General features: G+C 38.9%; 1 protein-coding gene across 9 annotated transcripts in view; it reads left to right on the plus strand.

Annotated features, from left to right (window-relative positions):
• LOC131130024 (discs large homolog 1-like protein) overlaps positions 1 to 27,914 on the plus strand; it is a 68,182-nt gene that overhangs the window by 32,283 nt on the left and 7,985 nt on the right. For 6 of the 9 annotated variants that reach the window (XM_078789996.1, XM_058074064.2, XM_078789998.1 and 3 more), the window contains 11 exons: positions 8,499 to 8,552; positions 10,442 to 10,492; positions 11,158 to 11,282; positions 11,370 to 11,539; positions 12,533 to 12,669; positions 12,911 to 13,055; positions 14,133 to 14,265; positions 16,294 to 16,450; positions 17,372 to 17,474; positions 24,379 to 24,493; positions 27,045 to 27,227. In XM_078789996.1, coding sequence (XP_078646122.1) covers positions 8,499 to 8,552; positions 10,442 to 10,492; positions 11,158 to 11,282; positions 11,370 to 11,539; positions 12,533 to 12,669; positions 12,911 to 13,055; positions 14,133 to 14,265; positions 16,294 to 16,450; positions 17,372 to 17,474; positions 24,379 to 24,493; positions 27,045 to 27,227 — 1,373 coding nt within the window. Of the gene's footprint in view, positions 1 to 4,531; positions 6,247 to 7,627; positions 8,342 to 8,498; positions 8,553 to 10,441; positions 10,493 to 11,157; positions 11,283 to 11,369; positions 11,540 to 12,532; positions 12,670 to 12,910; positions 13,056 to 14,132; positions 14,266 to 16,293; positions 16,451 to 17,371; positions 17,475 to 21,007; positions 21,270 to 24,378; positions 24,494 to 27,044; positions 27,228 to 27,914 lie in introns of those variants that run through there. The other 3 variants (XM_078789997.1, XM_078790002.1, XM_078790003.1) reach the window with 3 other exon arrangements.

The following is a 27,914-nucleotide window of genomic DNA, read 5'->3' on the forward strand; positions in this document are numbered from 1 at the left end:
GGGATCTCTGCTCCAAGCTATGAAAGCTAAAAGTCTACGCCTTAATCACACCTTGAATGTTTTATTTCTAATCCATTGCGGTGGTGTACAAAGGCGTATTCATAAAAACGCTGTCGCCGTCCAAATGACTCTGGACCTAATTGTATAAAGTTATCTTTAGAGTAATAAAGTTGTATTTTTATCATTTTTCACACCATAACTGCGATTCGTCACCTCCTACCATGTTACTTGCTCACACAGAGACCATACATCATAGTGAAGCAGGAGCGGGGGCAATGAGAAAGATGATTTGTTGTTGTTTGTTGTTTGTTGGTGAAGGCACCATGACAATTGTTGATATCTGTCTTTGATCATCCCTGTCAGTATTTGCTATACAGTAACTGTCTGGTGTTTATATTTGAGCATAATACGAACTTAATTGTGTGTAGGGGCTCAATGGATACATCTATACAAATCTACAGAAAATGTTTACTACCTCGACCTTCAGCTTGGCATACTGTAGGCGGCTTCAACCATTGTCATGGCAATGCACTGCTCACCAAGCAGAGAATGACATGCATGTGTTGTGCGTGAGTGAAGACACAGCAAAAAAAAAAATTAATAATATAAAAACCTAGATAGCTTTAAATACACACAAACGTACCGTAAATTATGTTGCAGTGTGATATTTGGTATTAAAAGTGTGTTGGGTGTTGCATCACCCTCTGTGTGTGGGATGCAGCTTTCATATCAGTTCCTTCTCCCCCCCACACAGACACACATGTACACACAGACATAATATCCAGCCTCTCCACTTGTCTCCCTCCAGCCTCTTCTCTGTCTATGCTGATATAATCAAAAGGAATAACACGGCCATGAGCTGACCACCGTCTAATGAGTCTTTTCCACAGTCCAGATACATAAACAGTATGTTAGATTATCCCTTATGTGTGAATGTAAAGGAAATTGTTGATGACTGGTGAGGTTTAAAACTGCCAAATTAGAACTGGTCTTCTCTCAACCTGAACCAGCACATCATTGAGCAAGATTCTGAACCCCCGTCCCTGGTGCTGTGTCATCAGTAAGTGTATGGGTAGAAGCACTTGGAGTACCCTGAAGGTGAAAAAAGGGCCATACAAGTGAAAGCCCATTTACATTGGTATTGTAAAATAAATGAAACAGGAAAGAATGGTTTTGTTATTGAGTGTTCTTAAATTATTGTACAAGCGCTGCACATGCTGTAACTTTGAACAGTATTGTTAACTGCACTAATGTAACTCTATTATAACAGCCACCATACCCATGCTGCTGCTGCTAAGCTTAAATGTCCCGATACAAAATTAATGAGGGCTGTAACACCAGTTAATATATGACTGTATTTCATATAAATAGCAATTCCCAGACATCATGCAAATAGTAATCCCTTATTTATCATGGTTATTTGGTTCCACACCAAACCCTGATAATGACGTTCAAACAAAGCTTTTTACATTATTAGAGCACTCGAGACAGGAAGTAACACCCCTATGGTCACCTTTACCAACAATAGATAAGAAGTATGTGTTGCTATCTGGGATGTAATGTTATGAACAGCTTGTATCATTGATTATTGTGACCAAAATGTTTAAAAATTACTGATAGACACACATAAAAAGTTTTATTTAAAAAAATGATGATGTGCCTGTGGCAGCTGTAGCCCTTTTTTAGCCCATTTATTATCTATTTAAAAATAGAGTAGAGGGACAGATGGTACAGCAGTGTCTCTGACACATCGTGTATCAGGAGTTATTTCTAACTATATACTTTAGCAAAGGAGTAAGTTTTGAGTGGGCTTTTAAATAGGGAGAGTCCCCCCTGACTCAAAATTTTAGGAGTGGCGAGTAACTGTAAATTCTGGTGTTCTCTTGGGTTCATAGGGTTCTAGGAGCTCTTTACAATATATTGGTGCCTGACCACGTAGTGCTTTACATGCAAGAAGGAGAATTTTAAATTAATTTTCTGATTTTCTTTCTGTTTCGCAAATGGAAGAATGCTGTTTTTGACACTTGTCGTATTTGGGAACTAATGGAAAGATCCCCATCGAAGAAAGTTTTGGACTATATTGTGGGGGGTGAGTGCAAGACAATCTAGATTTCAGTCTTATCTGAGTTTAATAGTTAAAGGTCATGCTCTTTATGTCATTGAGCTGATGAGTTTGGTTAGGTTTCATTGACAAGTACAATTGTGTGTCATTTGCATCGCAGTGGAAATTAACGGAGTGTTTTCTAATGATGTCCCTTAAGGGGGACATATAAAGGCTGAACAACACGCGTCCTAACACAGAGCCCTGTGGGATGCCATAATTGACCTTCACGGGTCTGGATTCTTTATTGCTATTGTATACAAACTGCAGGCGATCTTACAAATAGGACTGGAACCATGTTAATGCCGTTCCTTTGATGCCCAGGGCATGCTCTAATCTCTCTATCAGGGTCTAGGGATCCATTGTGTCGAATTCTGCTGCAAGGTCTAATAAGACTAATACTGAGATGAGGCCTTTTGTCTTATGCGGTGAGGTTGTCGTTCGTATTTTTTTTTTACTACTACACTGTGGTGTGTTCTAAATCCAGGCTGCAAGACCTCAAATAGGTGGTTGTTTTGGAGGAAATGGTTTAATTGAGTGGCAATTACTTTTTCTAGAGTGAGAGGAAGAGTGTGGTTTCTTGTCATTGTGACATATAGAAAAATCCTTTTGTACTTTTATTTATTGTAGTTAATTTATTGCCGTGTCATGTTCACTGCATGTATTTTTGTTTTCACTCAGTCTGTTGCGTTTAATGCCACCTACTGGTAGTAATCATAATCTCCATATGCACTGCAAAGAGGGATTGACATACAGACAGGATAGGATTCTCCTGCAGTCTTTTCACCCTGCAGAATAATTCTTTTTAAATCATCTGTCAGTTTGTTGCCTTGCTGAATGTTGCTATTGCACACAAATGTGCAATGCACAAGAATGACTCAAATTACACTAGAGAGAAACACATGGAATAGCCACAAGGAGGCAGCAAGATCTGAGAATTTGCCACTGAACAGAATGCTAAAAAATTCTACCTCATTATAACAGTTTGATTTGGTCACACTGAATGCACTTCCTAAATAATAAATAGCTGATAGTACAGTATATGTGATAAGCAAAGTATTAATACGGTATGTCATTTAAATGGTTGGAATTGCTATTCTCAGTTGATTGAAATGTTTGCTTTCGGGGGCTCTGCGACATTCAACACATTCTATATTGTTTTTTGTATTGTAAGTTATGCCACTGAATAGTGTATATAATGATGGAATACCTAAATGATTTAAATGCCACAAGTAATTTCTGCAATTATATGGCCTCTCGGCAGCCCCCCCCCCACCCCCTTTCCTGCCCACCTCCTAGCAATATTTCAGCGTTGGCTTCCTTTAGCACTGTGTTGTTAACAGCCTATTCTCCTTGCTCATCTTTTCCTGACTGAGCAGCTCGCCTGCAGCCCTGGCAGCACTTTATACAGTAGACTCATACATGCACTAACACACTATAACAGCCCTTCTCTCATTTCAAGCACCCTCTCTGTATTTTACTGTTCTCTATTCACGGGTGCTTCTCTATCATGTTCCTTATCTGTCTGATGCTCTGGTCCACTCTCTGGGGGCAACTTGTGCCATATATTAGCTGACATTAGACTATAGAATCATGCCCCGAAGCCAATTATGTGATCAAATCAGCACAGCATTTTCTTTCTTGAATTCCAGCAGTGCCAAAGGTAGAATGTGATTTAGTAGAGTATAGTGGGGCTAAATGAGAAGTAAATCCAAATTTAAAAAGTTATTTCCAGCTACTAACAGCTAATAATGTTATTAGTTAATATAACAATACAATACACTCATATGCGACTTTACTCACCAGTATACACCAGTCATTATTTGCACTATGACCCATTTATCGTTGCACTAAAATTAATATATCTGCAATATGTCTGCTCCTGCATATGCTTTTGTGCAATGCTATGTGTATATTTGGACATCTTGTATATATTGTGTATATATCTTGTTAAATTGTCTTTTTTACTCTACTTTTATATACTTTTTTTTATAAAAAAAGCTCTCCAATCTTGTTGTACATCTTGTATAATGAAGATAAAGGCCATTCCATTCCATTCCAACAATATTACCATGCTTCATCTAACTACGACTAAAAGACTATAATGTTAAGTGCCAGGTCAGTTTGACGTGTGAACATGCTTCTGAATTTCATTTTCCTAGATCACCACCATATCTAGACACAACAGATACATTAAGGAGCCATATTCCTGTGGTACAGTAAGTAGGTCAGTGCATTGAGACACACTGTGAATTCCAGCTGACCCATCTCACCGTGTTGTCTTTAAAAGAAAAATAAAAGCACTTCATGGTGACTAGGAACTGTTCTACAACAATCACAGCTCACTACTCATCCTACTCTCATCTGGCTGTGAGCTGTGTATTGCTATTCCTGGTTGCCTATTGATTAGTTATGCCTGGCTGCTGTTCTGTGCAGGGACTAGGGAAGCCCCTAATTGGCCAGTGCGGGAAAGAGAGCGAGAGAGAATAAGAGTTGTAGAGAAGGGGACAGAGACTGAGAGAGGCAGGGAGCAGTGACAGGAGAGAGGTTAAGGAGGAAGAGAATTGACCACAGATGTGTGCTAATGTGAATTTTCTTACAGTAAGGCAAGGCAAGATGACAAGCAAAGTCAATTTTATTCTTAGTATAGATATGTGAGTATAGATAGTATAGATATGTGAGTTTTTCCTCTTTTCCACTTTTGGAATATAAACTGACGACGTTGCAAACGGAGTGACTGGGATTTCAGAAGCGAAGGTGGAGTGTGCAACAACATACTGCCATTGGATAATATGTGTTACCCTGAGATCACTGGAGCGCAGCCTATTCGTGGAATTGGAAAGCAAAATCTTTCTTGGAGTGCAGGAGTTGACTTAAATTGTTTTCAGTCACCGCTAAGTCCGAAAGCAAAGACGGAAACAGAGCTCAGTTCTTCAGAGGTTCCTCTTGTTTTTCTTGCTGCAGCATTGTTTATCGTATTTCTTTTTGACCTCCTAATCCTCAAATATGATGAGACATGGAAGACATGGAAATGGGAAACAGAAAGTGGAATTGTATGACGCTAACATACAGAGTTAAATACGAAAGCCAACCCAACATTGCACTGACATGCTGAAAATTTTGGTCGTTCTTTGATGGCATGACCTACATTATATGGACACAAGGAATTCTAAGGAGCTACTCAGTTTGCCATTTCTGTTAAGGCAGTGATGCGGTGAGAGCGAGTCAGAAGAAGTTAGGAGAGATTTTGTTTAGATTTATCTGTAGATATGACCACTTACTTTCATAGCCATGAGTTTTGTTGTAATCCTAAAAAGCCCGGCACTGGCTCTTCGAAGGGGAAATCTGTCAAAGGGAAGGGCAAGTCGGCCAAGGGCCACTGCCACTCGAAGCAAAAATTATTACAAGTCCAACCAAATCAACCGCACCGCTCTCCTCTGCACTCGCCAAAGCACCATGCCCATTCGCCGAAACATGGATGTCACTCACCAAAACATCTTCTTCCTTCCCCTTCTCCGAGCTATTACCACATAGCACCGCCATCTCCAAGTCATCAGCTAGCTCCACCATTACCAAACTACCAGTTGGCTCCACAATCGGCAAATCATCTAATGCACTTGGCAAGCCACCACCAGATGCACCTCTCACCGAGCCATCACCAACTGCAGCATTGTTCGCCAAACCAGCAACTATTTCACCCCCCTGCCTCACCCGGTCGCCTACTCTCCTCGCCATCATCTCAACAACTTTATCATCACCATCAACAGCAGCCGGGACATGCTCATTCAACCAGTCACCATTCTTTGCTCCAACAGTATCAACATAATTGTCCACCTCCTCTGCCCCACTGCTCACAGTCTCTTTCTATCCATCCTTTTCACTCGCCACAGCTCCCTCTGTGTTCAGCACTGGCCGGCTATGGGTGGAACACTTTGCCCACAAACCTGGCCAACAGGGGTTCTCGAGGACATTTTCCAAATTTCAGAGATAATGTGGCCAAGAGTCCCACAAAGAGCAAAACCAAAGGAAAGGCTAGCAACAGACCTTGGCCTAATGATGCCAATATCTGGAATTTACACTCGATGGCACCACCTTCACACGTGCCACCCATGCACCACTTTTCACACATACAAGCCCAGATAAAGGTAGGTTGCATTGGTAGCAAGTTTTCTGCTTGTGCAATGAAAACTATTGTTCCTTTTTTTTTTTTTGGAACATTGACACATTTTATGTGTTTATAACTGTACTTGAGCGCTCGTAATTGTGCCTTTTTTAAATGTGTCAATAGTGCAAGGACTTAGAAATCTGTCTTTGTTATGTTGCTGTTAATACTTCAGACATCACTACTAGTTAACGGATTAAACGGTATGAACATACCATGAATATCCCATATATTGTGACCAAAACCATTCCCAAGATAGTCTAGCATGAAGGGTTTCTTATCTTTAGTGTCCTTCTTGTCTTTTATTGTGTACAGTATGTGTAGTTGACATCGCAAATAGCAAATAGGAGGTTGTCTGACTCTTAATTAATTGGATTAACGAGACAGTTCTAATTTGATTATAGTCTTACTCTATCTGATTAACTAAGAAGTCAAATGATGTTTCATTATGACAAAATAGTGAGCTTAGTGTAGGGCAGCACTGTTACACACAGGCCCAAAGCATCTGCTGTAACTCTTGAGTTTTGTCCAAATTTTGTCCATAACAATGGCATGTAAGTTATTTTTGGTTTAATGTGTGCAGTTTTTTAATATACACTGTACAGTACCGGTATATATGAATTTCTTCTCTTTTTAATTTTCATTTTCTCCCTTTTGTATCCAATGATGATTCATTTGAATTTAAGATAATAATACAGCATACAATACAGGGGAATACTGAAATATGCAACAATATATAATCACATATACCAAGCAACTGTGTATTTCTGGACTATATACTGCATATGGTATGTGTAGGTTACAATTTGCTTGTTTCTTGTGGTCCTTTCATGGGAAACAATCCCTTGCACTTGCTCTATTTCTCACACACACACACACACACACACACACATACTGTGTATATTGATGTTACATAAGCCTGCAGTCTGACTTGGCGTGTCAGTCGAATTAACAGCTGACTGACGGACATGATTTGTTTCTATTAATGAGACACACACACAAACACATAAATAAACCCACACAAAGACTGCCAGCTTTAAATAGTCTTTTAGTAACAACGGTCAATTAATTCCTCTATCTCAGATAAGTCGATAAAAACAGTGAGGCAAAGTTAGACAACATACTGTACACAAGGAAGTTGCGGTATGGGAATTTTTTGAGGGATTTTTTTATCAGCATCTTTGAGATATTTTATCGTCATTGTGTATTTTTCATCCTCATTATTGTGCATTTAGAGTTTTGTGTGTCTGCACCTTCTGCTGTTGTTGATTTGACATATTTGACTCCTCCCACCATGCTTTTAATCCATGTGATCCTCTCTCTTTTTCTGTTCCCATGTGGGATCAAGCATCCATTCAGCATGACTGACAGATTGGACACGTGGTGGCCAGAGAGAGAGGGAAAGAGATCAGGGAATGGGATGGATGAGAGAGGTTGCGATTAGTACAGAGAGAAAGATTCAATTTCACATCGAAGCTGCAAAGTCTGGGTGTCTTGACTGTCCATTCGGTTTCTAGATTTGTTGGGGATGCAGGACAAGTGCTGAGATCCAAAGTTTCCTTCATTGTACTGGCTCGCCTATTGGTTGGTTGACTTATGGAAGAGGACTTCAACGTTTGGATAGCAGGGCGCTAGATATTCACGGTGGAGAAAGTGAGATATAGAAACTATAGGGAAGGTAGAGATGAAATAATTATGGCTCATGAGGTTTGTGTCATACATACAAGGCGAAAAAATAGATGTGCGGAAAAGAAGGACCATCCAAGGTCATAGGATATAATTGGCGTTAAGAAAGAAATGACCAATGAAATGAGCAGGTATTTGAGAAGCTTGTGCACTTTGTGACCGATCAGAGTCGTCTACCAAAATACATTGTGGAGCCATAATGCTAAGTATGAAGATGTTAGTTGTTAGTAGCTTGATTGCTAAGTGGGTCTGGGAAATTGTGCTTTGCAGTGTGGTACATTAGTCTTGTCTATTGTAAGGGCTGTGCATTATGTCATGTGGTGTATGCAGTCGCTTAACGGTGGTAATCTATAGCAGATGTACTCGACATGCTGTACCAAAACATGAGACGAGTAAGTCCTTACTACAGATCTTTGTGTGTACATTTGTATGTATTTGAGTGCCTGTGCCTTTGTTCTGTAAATACTCTGTTTTATTGTAGAAATCCACATGGATCAACAACTTAAAGCATCATTAATTGTAACTCTTTTATCTTGTTTCCTGTTGCAGGCCAATCCCCCTCCCGTGGTGGTCAACACAGACAGTGTCGACACTCCCCCTTATGTGAGTATTGAATAATATATATGTATCATCAGTGATGCTGAATTGAGTTTTTTTAAGTGCAACATTTCAGTGATTATTGTTGATGTGGGTTATTGTCTTGCTATACAAAGATCTACTCGGGAAAGGCTATGACGGTTGTACGCACAGTACACGATGACTGTAGTGTTTGACCGAGTAGTATACTCATTCATCCTCAGCATCATTTTCTATGCCGCTTATCCTGGTCAGGATCACAGGTTAGCAGGAGCCTGTCCCAGTTGACTTAGTACGAGAGGCAGGTGAACTTTCTAAGAACTTTCTATGTTCATCATCTTTATGCTAAAATTTAAAGCTACACAGAATTTACACAGTTATCCCTTTTATTTATCATAAGTGATAAGTGATTTCTTAGTTATAAATTTAATAGTATAAAAAAACCTGTTTACAACCTTCTAAATCTAGTTTTTTAACATAATTAGAGCACTGTCATGAACTAGCAGCCCTATAGTCACCTTTACACTTGTATTACCCAATATAGTAGACCTAATAACAGAACATTGAAGACAACAAGTACTTTAAAATGTAAATAAGACTACTGCTCATGTGTGTTGGTACCCAAGGGGTTCTGAGTGGCAAGTGGACAGGAAGTGACATAAAGGGTTCAGAGTTGAGTTTTAGCTTAGCTCAGGTAACTGCAGCAACAGCAGCTTGTATTTTCATGAGGGATTTTTTGTTAGGGATTAATAGTAACATGATATCTAGTGATTTTACTACATATTATTCACAGCATCTTTGAATGCATATTATGAATGCCTTATATATGTGTTTTAGTTCATTGGCCAAAGCATTTAAATGACACAACTGAATGCTAAGGATCACTGCGTGCTATTTACATTTGTGTGACTTTCCATCCATCCATCCATCGTCTCTTTTAATCATTCCACGCATAAAATGTTTACACAAGTTGTTTATGTATAATTTAAAACCCCATCACTGCCCTCATGTCCATTTCAAAAGTAGTAATACTTGTAAATAAGGTAATTTGAATATTTCTCCCTGTGGAAAACAGTGTTCTTTGGTTAAATGGTAAGTCCAGAATAGCATGAGCCCAGATGTCATTTTACTGGTTGCCAGCTGCCACAGCAAATCAGTGTCTGTCGTTGTTAGCTAAGTTTATTATGTAATTACTGCGAAAATACTCCCCAATTGACTGCCTGGAACAAAATCCAGGGAGTTACAGCTCTTTCATAAAGTCTCACTTAATAATTGTGTTTTTTTCAGTAACTTTTTTAGCTTTTTTTTTTTTTAAAAAAAGCAAAATATGTTGATAAGAAACAGGCATTTCACATGGACTATTTAGATTATCATAACACAGTAAATGTGATGTAGGTTTATAGTTATATTTGTCTGGGTGGCAGAGAATTCTGACATATTGAACATGGTGGCTAATGATAGATTGCGATAGAAATTTACAGTCAAAACTAATGGCACTGCGCATGGACACAGATTACTGACAGGGAGATTATACAGACCACGGGGATGCCATTCATATGCGGACGAGTGTGCGTTCACTCCCATGCTGAAAATCAAAATGAATGCTGTGTACATTTTAAGATTTTCTTTTATTAGAGAGGATGCTAAAATAAGATAATCATATATATTATTATCATACAAAAAGGGTGTGAGGCAGGGTACCTCACTGTAACTGGAACCAGATTATTTCCCATCTTGTGGATATTCTCATTCAGCTGTCCTATGTAGTCTCGTCAGTCCCAGCCTCTGTACTTCAGCCATGTTTTTCTACCGCTATGCTGTTTTTAGCAGAGATTTTTAAATTTTTTGTAAAAGCATTTCTGTGTCTTTCTGTATGTAATTTCTGTCACTTGCTCTCCAATTGTTGTCTCAAACAGGTCAATGGAACAGAAGCAGACTATGAATATGAGGAAATCACAATGGAGCGGGTAAAGAGAACATGCAACTCCCTATCCATGCTACAGAACATCAGACTAGTACAAACATGAGCAATTTTTAATTTTTTTTAATACAAAAAAAAATCCACCACTTGCCTTGTGTTAACTATGATAGTGGACGGTATCGTTTCAGTTTTCTCACCATCTGACATTTTTTTTGCTAAATTTACGAACCCTATTTTACTAACCTCTCTATTGCTTCTCCATCATTCTCCGCTTTCTTTCTGTGATCCTCTTGTCCCCTCTCTCATTATACTCCCTTTTGTCTCACCCCGAGGCTCTCTCGCAATTCTTCTCGCTCAGTCTATTCTCCTGTGACCTGGATATGTCTGCTTGACTGGCTGTGCTTTAAAAACACTATGGATGTACATGCAAACAGAGACACAAAAATTACGCACATTCATACCCAGTAACAAGGAGCACAAGAAATATACACAGAAAAGATTTATTTCAGAAAATCGTTGCTGTCTGTTGAACAACAGATTTGTTTTGAGAGTTTGAAAGGAACATTTGAAACAACCACCATATTTTGGCAGAAATAGACAGTTCAAAACATCAGACACCATTGCAAGATGCATTTATAAAGATAAATAATGTTTAGTTTTGATGAAACACTGACTTGTTTTCATGAACATGCAATCTTTATCTTTGTTTAGGGTAACTCGGGCTTGGGCTTCAGTATTGCAGGAGGGACTGATAATCCCCATATTGGAGAAGACCCGTCCATCTTCATTACCAAGATTATACCTGGAGGTGTTGCGGCCCAGAATGGACGACTCAAGTAAACACACACAAACGCACACTGTTCACATGTTTTCTACACTCCATGTAGTGTAGCTCATAAGATGCATCCCGTGTTTGTGTGCAGGGTGAATGACTGTATAGTCCGGGTAAATGAGACAGATGTCAGAGAAGTGACCCACAGCGGGGCCGTGGAGGCGTTGAAGGAGGCTGGAGGTCTGGTCAGACTGTGTATACGACGCAAGAGGAGTCTCACGGATAGAATCATGGATATAAAGCTAGTGAAAGGCCCCAAAGGTGAAGAAATACCACAAATAATCACAATCAAAACATGGAGTATTTACAGTGGAACCTTGGTTAGCGTCATTAATCTGTTCCAAAAAGTCAGACTCAAACCAAAATGTAATTTTTTCCCATAAGAAATAATGCGAATGCAGGTAAATCGTTCCAGACACCAAAAACACAATTTTGAAAATAGTTATAATGCCGATACAATTCAAAAATACAGTATCAGGGATACATGAACGTTTAAGGTCACAACACGGCTATGAAGCAGCAGCAAGGGAGGAGGAGATATCCTCAGGGGTGACACTGTCATCCTTTGTCATGAGAAATTTCTTGAATTCAATCGTGTTTCACCTTCTTTATCAAAATGCTAGCACTTTCAACTTTGTTTGGCTTTGTTTTGGGTTATTTTTATTATATTTATTTTATTTAGCATACTACCAATGATGTCATAGACAGGTGATTGAGCTAGTTCCGCTTTCCATGTTAATAACAGGCTGCTAACAGGGATGCTTTGTGATAAAAATATGTCACCGACACAGTCGGACTCACCCAATGTATTAATATGTAATAACATGACAAGATGTGTGTCATATTGTACATGAACCGGGAAATGTATGTGAACCGAGGCAAAGTATTTACGTACATTTTTGAAAACCAAATAATATGCTAACCAGAGCGTACGCTAACCAAGGTTCCACTGCGTTATGTTTTAGCTACACAGTAAACCATTGCATTAAAAATCATTTATTAAGGTGAGTGGAAGCAGATATGTTGTATTGAATCTTTTCAGTTATTGCAGTTACTCTATCCCTGTTGAAGACATTTAAATAGAATGATTTAGCTTCCAAACCCTTTACAAGCAAAGAACTATTATACTACTTACACATGCAGTCGGAATTTGAGATTTCTGGTACAATTTCTGGTCTCCAATCTCGATCTGAAATTTCCAATTACAATAATTCTTCTCTGGTTTAGGTGCAATGTGTTGATTGTTTTTTCCAGGGCTGGGATTTAGTATAGCTGGAGGAGTTGGAAATCAACACGTTCCAGGGGACAACAGCATCTATGTGACAAAGATCATTGAGGGAGGGGCCGCACAAAAAGATGGACGGCTCCAGATAGGGGACAAACTTGTAGCTGTAAGTAAATTTTTTCTGCTGTAATTTCTATTTTCTCGCTTTCTTCCCTTTCCATTAATTGTATTTCATTTACAAATTTTGATCCATTGAATTATGTCTTTCCATGTAAATTGTATAATCTGATAATATTTATTAATGTAAAAATAATAATCTTTTATCAAATGAAAGCATTATCACGATCAAAATATCATTTCAGATTATACCTTTTTTAATGCTATATATTTTCTTCATGTGTCTCAAGGTAAACGGCTCTTGCCTGGAAGAAGTATCTCACGAGGAAGCAGTGGCTGCTCTGAAGTCGACCCCCGATGTTGTTTATCTTCGTGTGGCCAAACACAGTTCTGTATTCATCAATGAAAACTTCCCTCCTCCTGATGTCACCAATTGTGAGTACATACATGTATTCATATTTTTGTTCACATATGAACTAACTAAGCAGATGCATTACTCGGCATCACTGTCAAATTTGTTCTTTGGAACAAATGTAAATGGCAGTTTTTATATGAAATTTTATTATTAAGAGAGGAAAAAAATCCAAACCTACATGACGATGTGAAGAAGTGATCACCCCCTTGGTAACTGATATTAAAAGCTTTGGGATCCAGCAAATCACAGTGAGAGCCATTATCCACAAATGGCCAAAACATGAAACAGAGGTGAACCTTCCCAGCAAAAATTACCCCACAAAATCGCCCCAACAGCGCAGTGACGACTCATCCAATGGGTCACAAAAGACCCCACAACAAATCCAAAGAACTGAAGGTCTCACTTGCTTCAGTTAAGGTCAGTGTTTATGACTCCACCATAAGAAAGACACTGGGCAAAAACAGCCTGCAAGGCAAAGAATCAAGAAAAAAAACACTACTGAACAAAAAGAATATTAAGGCTTGACTCAATTTTGTCAAGAAAACATCTTGATGATCCCCAAGACCTTTAGCAAAATACTCTGTGGTCTGATGAGACAAAAGTTGAACTTCAACAGTAAAATATGGTGGTGGTAGTGTGATGGTCTGGGGTTGTTTTGCTGCTTCAGGATCTGCTGTGATGAATGGAACCACAAATTCTGAATCTTGAAGGAGACTGACCGGCTATATTTTGTGACCTCAAGCTGAAACCAACTTAGCTTCTGCAGCAGGACACTGATCCAAAGCACACAAGCAAGTCCACCTCTGAATGGCTGAAGAATACCAAATGAAGACTTTAGAGGGACCTAGTCAAACTCCTGGCCTGAATCTTACAGAAATGCTGTGGCATGACCTTATGAAGGCGTTTCATGCTGGAAAACCCTCCAATGTGGCTGAATTATAACAATTCTGCAAAGATGAATGGGGCAAAATTCCTCCACCGCGCTGTAGGAGACTCATTGCAAATTATTGCACACTCTTGATTGCAGTTGTTGCTGCTAAGATGAGCACATAAAATGGATTATAACACTGATAAAAATGAGACTGTTTTTTTTTCAGCCTACCCACCACATCAGGACAACCATGTAAGTCCCTACATGAGTGGAAGTCAGTCTGTGAGCCCTGCCCCACTGACCACACCTAGATACTCGCCAATGCCCAGGTCCATGACTGTGGATGATGATGTCACAAGGTACGTAACACATGTACATATATGAAAGAGAAAAGTATTTGTTTCATAACATAATTATGTAGTGATGTTGAGGACATGTCATTTCTCTCCTAGAGAGCCCAAATTCAAAGTCTGACCTCTGTCCGCCCTGCTAACTGGGCTATGGTTGTGTGTGGATATATGAGTGTGTTTGGCAGATGGCAATCCAAATTTTTTATCTGGCATGTAAACTGAGGTCATATACGTACACACATACACTCTCAGTGCTGCTCTACTGTCTTTAATCCATTTTAATGGAAGGATTACAGCCTATCAAAATCCACGTCACTCAACTGGCGTCACCGTGGTTACCAGAATATGATTCCTTTCGTCATAATCCTTTTGGCCAATCAGAATGTTTGGAGTATAATAAATCTGATAAGCTGCAGACTGGCTGCAGGATGGTCATTTTGATGTCTGCCTTTTTTCTCAGTCTTGTTTTGTTTGTCCCCATCTTATTGTCTCTTTTATTTCATTTGCTGTCTTGGTCATGTAGTGTATCAAGTTTTTTATTTATTTTAAATAATCTCCAGTGATTTACTCATTTCAACTTGCATCTGTCTCTGTACATACATATAAAGAAATTCAATCACATTCAATCGATTCTCTCTTAAGTTGGTTACTTGGCCTTAGCATTGTTTTAGCATGGGTGCACATTGCATGCAAGTATATAATCTTGACTTACGGAAACTATACCACAGAAAACAAAACACATTATTGTATGAAATTTCCAGAGAAACCTGTATATTAGCAACCAACATCATTTTGGAGTTATATTGAAATCACATGCAGTTTTCACATGTGATGTGAATAATGTCATTTGCAGCATGTCATTAATGATTGGTGTAAAATATATTTAACCCCCATGGTGAATTATATTAAAGAGACTGTATGCGACGTCATGTGTGGGTTTTCTCCGTTTAGTCCGGCTTCCTCCCACTTTCTAAAAACATGCTAGGTTAATTGGCGACTCCAAATTGTCCATAGGTATGAATGTGAGTGTGAATGGTTGTTTGTCTATATGTGCCCTGTGATTGGCTGGCGACCAGTCCAGGGTGTACCCCGCCTCTTGCCCGAAGGCAACTGTGATAGGCTCCAGCATCCTCACTCTTGTGAGGATAAGCGGTAGAAAATGAATGAATTAATGTATGTAAGGTATGGCAAAATACATTTTTAGAAACCAAAAAGTATCAGAAGACAACTGCAGGCCGGCATCGGTTCAATATTTTACACAAATACAAATTAAATTGCATGACTGCATGTCTGTAGCGTGCTCACGGGTTGTAGTCATTGTGTGATTATATATTGAATTAATTCAATGATAGCTAACATTAATAACTAAACATTGTCCAATTACTATTATTCACTTACAACAAACATAACCTGTTTGTGTGTATATGTATTACTTTGGCCTGGGTTACATATTCAAAGCAAGAACGTATGTTCAAATATTGGTGCCGTCTAGGCAGCTTGTAGAATCTGCTAACAGTCCCATTAATGTGCAAAGTTTACACACTTAGAGTAGTTTGTAACGAACAAAATAAAACCCAGATTAGTTCAACACAACTCAGATGACAAACTTTTTTGTTCATTGTCTTTTTGCTTTGTTTTGTTGATGGATCTTAGATCCTGAGGCTGAAGTTTATGCTGATGCACAAATGGTGTGAAGATGGATGAGCAACAAAATAAAAGATGATAAAATACTGACATCTACTGGGCAATATGGAGATTGATCTATTTCCATGCATCAACTGTATAATACATACAGTGCTTCCTTACATCCTTAAATAATTGCACATAATTGTACCTCTTAAAATGGCTAGTTTGTGTTATTTTACAATCTTAATAAATGTACACATTATAGTGTATAATTTAAATTATAAACATTTATTTGGGTTAAAGAAAAAAACAACCATGTGACTGCCAATATAAGTAGAAACATTATGAATACAGAAATTTGTCACGCAGTTTATTCAGAATTGACATTCCTGTGGGATTATTTTCCACCAGGGAACCCAGGCGTGTGATGCTCCAGAGAGGATCTACAGGTCTCGGTTTCAACATTGTTGGAGGGGAAGATGGAGAGGGAATCTTCATCTCCTTCATTCTAGCAGGTGGTCCAGCTGATCTGTGTGGGGAACTCCACAAGGGAGACCGGATCCTCTCGGTATGTGTTATATATACATATCAACCAACACCATGTTATAGAGTATATTACAGTTACAGTATCTATAGTAGACTTGGCAAATAGTCTAGGCCAGGGGTGGGCAAACTACGGCCCGGGGGCCACATCCGGCCCGCCAAGTGTTTGAATACGGCCCGCCCAATCTTTCCAAAGTATTTCATTTAAACTCAACATACAACCTGGCATCATGGCCTGAGCCAAACTTTTGATGGTTTTATCAATTTCGTTTTTTGACATGGTCTGTTGTTTACAAAGTGTTCCTGAAAAAAGGGACACAAGCACATAATAATAATAATAATAATAATAATAATAATAATAATAATAATAATAATAATAATAATAATAATAATAATAATAATAATAATAATAATAATAATAATTATTATTATTATTATTATTATTATTATTATTATTATTATTGTTATTATTATTATTATTATTAGATTATTATTAGATTATTATAATCATTATTAGAACTATTATGATTATTATAATTATTATATTAATGCTAATTATTATATTAATTATATATAATATTATTGTTATATTTGCATATTTTACATAATAATAATACAATAATAATTATTTTAATTTTATTGTAATTATTATAATATTTTATTATTTTTAAAATATTTAAATAGAAATATAAAATAATAAATAATAATAGCAGATTGCATGACAATTTTACAGATACAATAATACCAGGTGGACTGTTACGTGTAAAATATATAGTCTGCCCCCCGTAAATTTTGTCATATCAATGCGGCCCGCGAGTCAAAAAGTTTGCCCACCCCTGGTCTAGGCATCTTTAGTGTAAAACTGTTGATGCTGTATTTAATTCTATCATACAGTACCAAGACATGGCCTTGCATTTTACGTGAAAATATGTGTCTGCGGCTCCAGGTGAATGGTGTAGACCTGTCAAGTGCAACGCATGAGCAGGCAGCTGCAGCACTAAAGAACGCCGGGCAAACTGTCACCATTGTTGCACAGTATAGACCAGAAGGTGAGTGATGCCATTCAAAGTACAAAGTACAATATGTCGTGTATGAGTACAGAGGGAATTTGGATCATGTTTCTCTTTTTTGAATGGATTAAAACTACAAATGTCGGCCTGATATCAGCATAAACATTTTTCCTCTCTTGTTGCTCGTCATAACTGCCTTTGTCTCGGGCAGTCCTGTGTAAATTAGCTTAATTGTTACATCAAAATAGGGCCTAAATTTCAACAAATGATTTGATATGATAAGAAAAAAACACTCAGGGTTTTCCATAATATAACCCCTGCAAGATACACCACACAATTATATGTGTCTCAACATGCATCGACCTGGGTGTTTGTCTGCTGGGAGTGACTGACAAGCTTGTAACCTAGGCAACCAGGTTATAACTGACGACTGAGCCTCAGCTAATGGGATGCTGTACGGTGGGGTCCTGAGAATATCACTTACACGGACATGCATGCAAGCATATACCCACACTTGCTGGAAAACTGCTCTTGGTCCCCCGGCTATTGAGTAACAGTGGAAGTGTGTATGTTTTGTGAGGTCATGTGTGCATCTCTTGAGCCATTAGCTATGTATTATTTATGTAGGGAGATGATTCTGAATAACAGTGCTAAAAGCTGGTAAAGCTGGAAAATGGAATTTGTATCCCAAGATAGATTCTGATTTGATTTAAAATTCATTTTCAGTTAGTTGGTAGCATCATCCTGCATATAAACGGTACTCTTGAGCCTTGCACAGGTGTAGAACCACTTTGTTCAGATTTTTGTTTGGTATTTTTGTTGTTTTATGTATATTTAGCATTGCCTGCAAAATGTTCAGTGTCGTGACTTTCCTGTAAACCTGACTGGTGACTGCAGAATGAGCTCTTTATTAAACCTTCTGTCCATGCTGGGTGTTGGGGTGCACTGTGCGTATGTGTGTTTCCATGTTTGTCCGGTTCCCGTAGCAATACTGAGAAGTGACCTGCGGTGCGCCCTCTGTTTCCCTCCTGCACATGAACACACATAGATACTCCCTTCTAATAACCTCCACCAGGAGAGGAAAAAGTGTGTCTCATACTGTGTTTGTTTGTTTGTGGAGGTTATATTAGGAACATTACCTGCTGTCGTCAAACACAGCACAGTATGACATGGATGTAGTGCCATCAGAGTGTGTGTATGTGGGTGTGCACGTGTGTATATGTGTACACAGAAGTATTTGCTTGTTGCTGATACAGCAGAAGAGTACAGTCATAATGCTGCATTTGTTTAGATTGATTGGTATGTAGAGCAAGTGTGCTGATAGGCTTTTTTATAATGTGCCTTTTTTTATGATCTTATTATGATTTTAAGATACTAAATATTTGCAGGAAGCCTAAAAATATTCCACCAGCAGTACCAGTTAGGTTATAACAAAGTATGTCATATTTTCTTTGATGAAATGTATTACTCTTTTGAACGCATGTTGTTTTGAGAAGCAAAATACTTAACTTAAGAGACGCCAGTAACTGGCCGGAACTACTTTCCACACGGGATGAAGTTGGGGAAACATCACTGTTGATGCACTACACTGCTGATGGAGATGTCAAAATATCCACACTATCCCTTTAAACTAAAATGACTGCAGTTTGTGCTTTTCCCTCATCTGCTTCTCATATGTACGTACACAAAAGCAGTCTCAGAGAGGCGCAAACAACAATTTGGAATCATTGTGTATTTATGATACACTACATATTCCAAAATAGCTGACATTAGTAGCTCAACTTTGCTAAATTGCTGTTATTGGCTGACAACAACCACACCTAATGCATGTGTGTGTGTTAACTGATGTTGACACAGATACATTTTCAAGCACCTTAATTTATCGAAAAAAAAATGGTCCCAACTTATGGCTTGCAGACTTGTTGGGGTCCCGGATCCCAATTTGAGTTTCTGTTTTAAAGGTATGCCAGCAGGGTTTAATGATGCAGGTCACTGCTTTTGTGCATATACGTAAGTCAGGGGTCACTCTCAATGAAGGTTTATTAAGTCAGAATGCATATTTAGGATTGTTCAGCTTTCTTGGAGATATTCTCCTTTTAAATAAACCATATTTAATGAATGGTTCTTTTAGAACCCAAAAGTGAAAACAGTAATGACCTAAAATTGTGATCGCCTCCCATTTGATTTTTTGGTGTGGGACTGGTAATGCCTTCTGTTTGACGGCAGTATTAATCACTGGGATTACACACAACTGTCATTGCCACGCACTGTACACACGACACACACAGTCCATGTCTGTCTGCGGTAATACGAAGGTGATGCACTGAGGATTATGTCTACTTCTGGTAGTATGCTTATTACACCGCAAGTGCATATGTGTGTGTGGTTGTGTGTTGTCATTAAGTAGATGATTAACTGAAGCTCTCGGCTTTGCTTTCACACATAAAGTTGTGGAAATATGGCCTGGTATATACACGTTACACTACAATGTGTTGCTTCAATTAAATGTAAGTGTCAAGATGACTATTATTTGTCTCCTAGGGATTATTTTTGTCCTTTGTTTGTCACAGTTGTGGATGAAATACTGCACTTATTCCCGTGGAAATAATGATACGGCTGCTCTCTCAATGCACTCTGTCCAACTGGAGCATAGAGTGTATTTACAGTAGATATACAGTAGAGTACGTACTGCTCATGACATTTCTTTCTCCCTACGCGAGGCTTGGCAGTGGGTATAAACAATGGGATCTGAAAAGGACACACAGTTCTGGTGCAATGCACACATTTACCTGTGATGAAAATTGGAATTTGGGTGGCTTGCACACTTCCTGCATAATGCAAAAAAAAAAGGGAGGGTGCAACGGAGGGAACAATGCTCCTCTTGGGAGACTGAAGAGGACCATAGATTGTAGAGGTAAATGAAGGAAGGAGAGATTGAAGGAATATGAGCCTGAGAGCCATTAGTCCTTGTCATCACCCCTCCCCCTTGTCTTTCTCCATTTCCTCATGTTCTCCTCTTCTGCCTTGTACGTGTCTTGTTTCTTCTTCTTGTCTTCTTCTAACATGAGTTGTTTGTTCATGTAAGTAATGATGTTATTGACACTGGCAATCAGTGATCATTTTTTTCTGGTCTGCAATGTGAAAATGTGAAAATTGCAGTGGGTTGTAATTAGGACCAACTGAGGATTTGATGGAGACAATTGTGTCTCTCCAAAGATGGAGATATTTACAGCTAACTGTATTTTTATTTAGGACAGGCTGTTGCAATATTGAGTAGTTAATTAACACTCAACCCAAAACTAATCAAAATCAAAAATGCTTGGTCAAGCTTTACTGAAATGTGTGTGGGTGGGTAGCCTGATTCCTTAGGCCAAAGTAGGGCAGGAGAGCCTGGCATCACCTCCGCTTTCTGCTGCATGAGTGACCTGAGGAAACAGCGTGTGCAGTGTGTGCATGTGTGTGTGTGTGTGTGTGTGTGTCTGCCTTCAAGCAAGCTGCTGTCAGAGTGGGAGGAGCAACACCAGTGAAGGAGAGAGCAAACAAGAGGCACACAGTAGAGAGAGAGTTAGCATCTGTTGTTTCTGTTGCAGACGAGCATCACTGGACTGGATTTTACATGCACACATACTTTTTTTCTGCATATCTAAACACATACTTTCATATCTTTATACTCGGGAATTATCACATGTGGAGGTGCTCTGAACACTTTTATGCACACTTCATGCTTTTCCTCACAATCGCATCCTGGGACTCCTCCGCTCCTCAATGCACTGACACTGATCTAAAAGCCACCTCAGCATCATAGCGCGCGGAAGCTGAGCCTGCTACTAGCATGTGAGTACAACGGAGACGGCGTTGAAAGAGACAAGAAGCTGAACTGACTGAATTGTTATAATCCTTCAGTTAGTATGTACATTTGTCTTGGCAATTCTATATCATCAAAAAATCTTTACTTCTGAATTCAGTTTTATCCTCGGGTTTGGTTCTGGACAAAAGGGCAGCGGGAATGTGGTTGAATTTCCTGTTCGTTCATGCCATGTTATCTGTCTTGTGTGGCGATATCATACCCTACTGACTGTGGTCCAGTGGCTAAAGGAATCATCAGTGATGTAGAAACATTGTTAGTTCAGTGCAGGGGAGTCCAAAGTGCCATTTGCGGCCTGCAGCTATTCTTTTATTTGCCCCTGACACATTCTAAAAATGTTTTTTTAATAAAATGCACATAAATGAAAAAATCTGTAGTTATTTATAAAGTCAAAATATTCCAAGACAAAACTACAAATTTTATGAAAATAAACTTGTAACATTATGAGTAAAAATTTTAGTAGTATAGACTTGAAATATTTAAAAATCCATACATTATTTCTAAAAGTTATAATATTTTGAGAAACAAAAAAAAACAAAACAAGCAAAAGTTGTAATTTTAGCATTATTGCCACGCTTTCAGCACCACAACCTAATAAACTACTAAAACATGAGGATTAGATCATCTGACTTTTTCCTTAGTAGCTGAAAAAAAGTCTTTGTTATACGTACTTAATGACAAATACTTCATCTGCTTTTTTCTTCAGCCTCTTTTTTTTCACTCTTACTGCCAGCACTGTTTTTGTTTTCAATTTTATGTAGCTTTAACTTTCTTTTGCAGTACTGCGTCAAAGGCCAAGCACTGCTCCTTACGACTGTCTGACTTCAGTATGTTTTGTGTGCTTTCCCTTTGTGTCCCCCTTGCTTTAACCCCATAATATTGTGTGGAGGCAAAGTTCTCTGAGACGGACAGATGTTAATTCCTTGATGCAAAGCAAATAAAATATGCTAATGAATTTATACCCAGATTAGATCTTATGATGGTGTCAATTTGAAGATGATAGACAGGGGGATGATGATGGAAGTACGTAATTGAATTCCCAGCTAAAGGTCACTTTCATTGTCCTTTCATTAGTGTGAGTTTTGCATCAAATCTATACACAATATGACCATGGTCCTTGCGTGAAATATTCTGCATGGATTTTAGCAATGAATCCAGCTCATTGTCTTGAAGTTTCTTATTTTTATGTGGCTCCATTTGTAATCACCTCAAAAATTGGTTTGGGCATGCTTGATGCCAGGGCTTTCAGGAGACTATTGGTGAAGATGGCTTCATGGAGGGCTTCCATTGTCTTGAATTGATGTTCATTTTTGTAAACTTCCCTTGCCATCCATCCCCAAATGTTCCCAATTTGATTTAGATCAGTGGAACACACAGGATGGTCTAAAAGAGCAACGTTAATCCTCGGGGAAAAAGTCCCTTGCCAGTCGAGTATTGTGAAATTCAGCGTTGTCCTGTTGAAAAACCCAGTCACTACCTCACTGATGAGGGCCTTCAGACTCTGCACAGCCAGTTGCCGTTTGACACCCCTGCACAAGATGAAGCTTTGTTGTTCCGTTGAAGGAAAAAGCGGGTCAGATCATGATGCTTCCAGTGTACCATGTGAAAAACATCCCAGGTGGTATCTCTTTGTCATGCCAGTAACGTTGGAAGCCACCAGTTACATTTTTTCTCATCAGAGAACAAAACTTTTCATGTCCAAAAAACACAAAACAACATCTACTTTGCACAGTAACTTTCTACTTTTCCCTTTATTCACGATTTTGTTATCTAGTTATCCATCAGGTTTTTACGAAAAAACTAAATCAAATGTCGGGTCTTTCATTCATTCTTTTTCTTACCGCTTATCCTCACGCTTATTTTTCACCAAGAGTTTTGCATTCATGATTTACCCATTGTCTTTCCATTTTTCAATAATCCTTTGGACAGTTCCTCCACACAGAAATGGCCGTGGGTGGAAGCGAACCTGGGTTTCCTAGCTTTGTGGCTTGCGCGCTAATCACTCATCCACCGTGCAGCCCAAATGTCAGGTCTATTCATTCATTCATTTTCTACCGCTTTTTCCTCACGAGGGTCGAGGGGGTGCTGGAGCCTATCCCAGCTGACGAGAGGCGGGGTACACCCTGGACTGGTCGCCAGCCAATCACAGGGCACATATAGACAAACAACCATTCACACTCACATTCATACCTATGGACAATTTGGAGTCGCCAATTAACCTAGCATGTTTTTGGAATGTGGGAGGAAACCGGAGTACCCGGAGAAAACCCACGCATGCACGAGGAGAACATGCAAACTCCACACAGAGATGGCCGAGGGTGGAATTGAACCCTGGTCTCCTAGCTGTGAGGTCTGCGCGCTAACCACTCGTCCGCCGTGCCGCCCCTATTATGTAATATTATATGTAATTTGCTATGACTATACATTATCTGGTTGTCCCTTTGAGGGAAAACATAACTTCTATTAAAACATATGTGACACTCTTGCACTTCAGGCAAATTTTAGGGAATCACAAATGATATCTGGTTGTAGAAGATGATTTAGTGTGTATGATGAAACAAAAAAATTAAATACGGAGAAAGGTTATGCGCTTGTTAGGTGTGTACCTCCAGTGCGATTGAATTACACGGTTAATTCAATTCTGTAGTCCACAATAATGGTTGAGGGACACACACACACACAGAGAGAGAGGGATGACATTCTACATGGCTTGTTGCCAGTGCTGTTGTAATAAGTGTGGTATTCAGTGCTTCACTGGTTTTATATAATCTGATGTTTATTCAGCAATAATCAAATATCCATCCATCCATTTTCTTCCACTTATCTGGGTCCAGGTCGCAGGGGCAGCAGTCTCAGTAGAGAAGCCCAGACTTCCCAGTCCTTGGCCACCTCTGCCATGTTGTAAAATGGGATATTTAGTACACAGAATATGTTTGGATTTGATTTATATTAAATAAATGTTTTTGCTGAACAGTGCATTGTAACATAGCGAGTTAAACAGTGCCGGTTAAAGCAGAATCCTAAAGTGTATTACCTCTAATGCTTATGATATTATTATTTTCCTGTCTGTGTGTGCAGAGTACAGTCGTTTTGAGGCAAAGATCCATGACCTGAGGGAACAGATGATGACTAGCAGTGTCAGTTCCAGCTCCACATCACTTCGATCCACACAGAAACGCACACTTTACGTCAGGTAATGACCTAAACTCTTATCTCAGCTCTCTTCTCTAAACTGTATCCGTCTGCATGTAAGTATCAGAGAGATGCTGGAACACGAAGCAAAGTAGTTCAGTTTAAAGTAGCCACAACAATCTTTGTACCTCTACTGTCAAGCAGCTTTAAGATTGGAAACTTACCTGTGATGGTAACAAGTTTAGATTACAGGGTGTACTTTGACATGTCCGACAAGCGTGCATCACACTCACCCCCTTGGCATGGAAGGCGGATGAGCTAACAAGAGATAGCAAGTCACTATATTATCAGCACATCTCCAAAAGAAGAAATACTCACAGAAATACTGCATTGAGAGATTGTAACAGAGAGACAGTAGGGAAGAATATCCACAAACATTGAACATTGATTCCAATGCAAAACGTGTCTTGCGAAACCCTTGTTGACAAGATGTTTTTTGCAGTTAGTCACCATTGTTGAACACATCTCGGAATCTTCTATTCTAATCATAATCACATGAGTAACGCTTTCAAGGTTACATTGACTAATGGTGTCCCCTTACAGCGGCCAACATAATACATCACCAACGTAAATGTCCCTGGATCTAGTTAGTGATGATAAATGCTCATGCAAATAATGAGGCAGGAACAGAATGGCAGTCGATGGTTACCAGAGTGTTATTAGGACATGTTATATTTTAGATTTATTATGTATTTATTTATTTTTGCTGGACATGTTATTGTTTCTGCCATCTTACATTTACATTTTATTATATTCCAATCAGCTTTACATTGTTAAACATTGCATTGATTAAATTAATGTGATTTAACATGCAAACATGATACAATTTAGTATCTATGTATTTTTATTACATACAGTATAGTTCTTATGATTTAAAATTTCTTGAAAGCCATATGTTGCAGGCTCCTTTGTTTATGTGTGTATATTATACTGATACTTTGATACGGTAGAGGTGTTATTTTTAAAATTTGCAGATTTACAAGTTTTAATATCTGACTATGATAAATTAAGTTCTGCAAAGTAGGATTCTTTATTTAAAAATACAATATTTTCATAGTTACAGCATAAAACAATGGTTCACAACCTTTTAAATGCAGTTTCAACATTATTAAAGCTCTCTAGACATGAAGTAACAACCCTATAGTCACCTTTACACTTGTAATACCCGATATAGTAGACATAATAAGACAAAAATAAGCTATGTAAGACATAAATAGAATCATGTGTGTTACTATAAATGTGTTTCCGAGGGGACCTGGAATTTAGGCAGATAGGAAGTGTTGTCTTATATTTGTATTTTAGTTTACGTAGTATTTGCTACAATATGCATATTTATTTTACTAATAACAGATTTTCTTCAACTGAAACTAAAGATGAAACAACCAATATGGTGGGACAAGCGCATGCCTATCCACTAATGCTAAGTTAAGCAGTTAATTAAGTGGACGGTTATACAAAACAGCGTTGAACAAAAAAATCAATTCAAAATTTGATCGTGTAGTCCTGTTAAACACTACTCCAATCAATGTGGTTCTTGACTCGTGGAATTAAATCTGAGAGGTTTTAATAGCGGATTTGAAATAACAAGAATATTAATTGATTTAGTGTTATATTGACACAGACCTTAATTATAAAACAAAGCTCCTTTGGTGCAATATAATCACCAAAACTTCAGTTATTTGCATGTATCCACTCAGTGGAGTGTAACACCATTGATAATATGTCATTAGACACGGGAAACAATGATTGGACAGACTACAATATAGAGGAAGTTTACCAGACAACTTTATGTACGAGATAGTGGTCAAATCAGCAGACTAATAGAGCTTGTTTGCCGTGCACAATCTAAATACAACAGATGGCAGACAATGTTGACTGATGGACAGTGTGTAATGGAACTTGCATAAGCGATAAGATGATACATGTATAGGTCTTGACAATCTATGGTAACTTTAACCTTTCACGTGGGGTCGGCCCTGACTCTGTATATACCGCTGACACAGCAAACACTAAAAACTTCAGCATGCTGTTTTTAATATTGCCAGCACTGGTCAGCCAACTGTTTCATTAAAAATCATTACAAATTTGAAAAAGCTTTTTAAAAAAAAAAATATATGGTACATATTGGTAACCAGTCACTTACGTATATCTACCTTTCCCTGTCTGCCCCCTTTGCCGTCTCTGCTCTGTTTTATTGATGAAGGCAGTGGGGACTTTAGGGGATGCCTGTTATTTCAGCTCTACTTAACACTCACACACACACTGCTGCCCTATTTTCACTGTTCCTTTCCCTCCGGATGGGTTTGGAATTCAGTGGTGGGGTCACACAGACAGATCATCACTTGGACATGCATACCCACAGTATCAAGAGGATTACAGAGCAAACAGTGAGATGTATATACATTTGCAGACACAACTCTGATGTCATATTCTGCATATTGGTAAACAATGATCATTTTGTCACAAAATGAGGGGTATGTCCTTTTGTTTTGTTTTGAAGCTAAAAATACCCTTGCATATATTTGATTCCTTATCTCCATGTGTGCCTGCAGAGCGCTCTTTGACTATGACGGAAGTGCATCAGACCTGAGCATGCCCAATCAGGCCCTGCCTTTCCGTTTTGGGGACATCCTTCATTTGAGCAGTGCTGGTGAAGAGGAGTGGTGGCCCGCCCGTCATCTCAGTCCCCCACCCCCAAACTGCCCTGAAGTTGGAGTCATCCCCAGCCGCAGAAGGTTTGTTTAAAGTGTTTGAAATGTTGTCAATTGGACATATTGTGTCTTCTGGACCATTGACTATTGACCAACCAACGTATGCAGGCACCTGGAAAACCTCAAATATTTTTTTTTTAGTGGGGGACATGAAAAATGATTCTCATTGATCTCATTGGGACATTGATCCTTGCTCCTGCCACCCAAGCAGTCGTTGTGTCCCTGGGCAAGACACTTCACCCACCTTGCCCCCAGTGCTACCCACACTGGCAGATGAATGTTTCGTGGTGGCCGGAGAGGCTGTAGGTCCAAATTGGCAGCCAGGTTTCCGTCAGGCTACCCCAGGGCAGCTGTGGATACCGATGCAGTTTACCACCATTAAAGGGTGACTGAGAAGTGAATGTGTTCAACGTCATTGTGAAGCACTTTGGGTACCTTGTACTTCCCGGTTTTCTTAAATATTTCGTAGCTGATGCCATCTTGTCTGTCAAGGAGCCCAACTACTAAACAAATTCATCAAGCTCCCAATCTCATTTCACATCACTGAAACCACTGTATTCTTCATCCTTGGTGTCGCTAGCCTAGAGTGCCGTCTCACAGCTGACAACAGTAATGTAATGTTCACACCTTGGTTCATGAATTAACTTTTAAAAACATATAAGTCGCACCTGACTAGACGTCACAGGACCTGCCACAATTTGAAAAAAGTGT

Source organism: Doryrhamphus excisus, linkage group LG4 (genome assembly GCF_037039965.1).
Source record: "Doryrhamphus excisus strain RoL-2023G ecotype Guam linkage group LG4, RoL_Dexc_Guam_v1.1, whole genome shotgun sequence".
NCBI classification, from domain to species: domain Eukaryota; kingdom Metazoa; phylum Chordata; class Actinopteri; order Syngnathiformes; family Syngnathidae; genus Doryrhamphus; species Doryrhamphus excisus.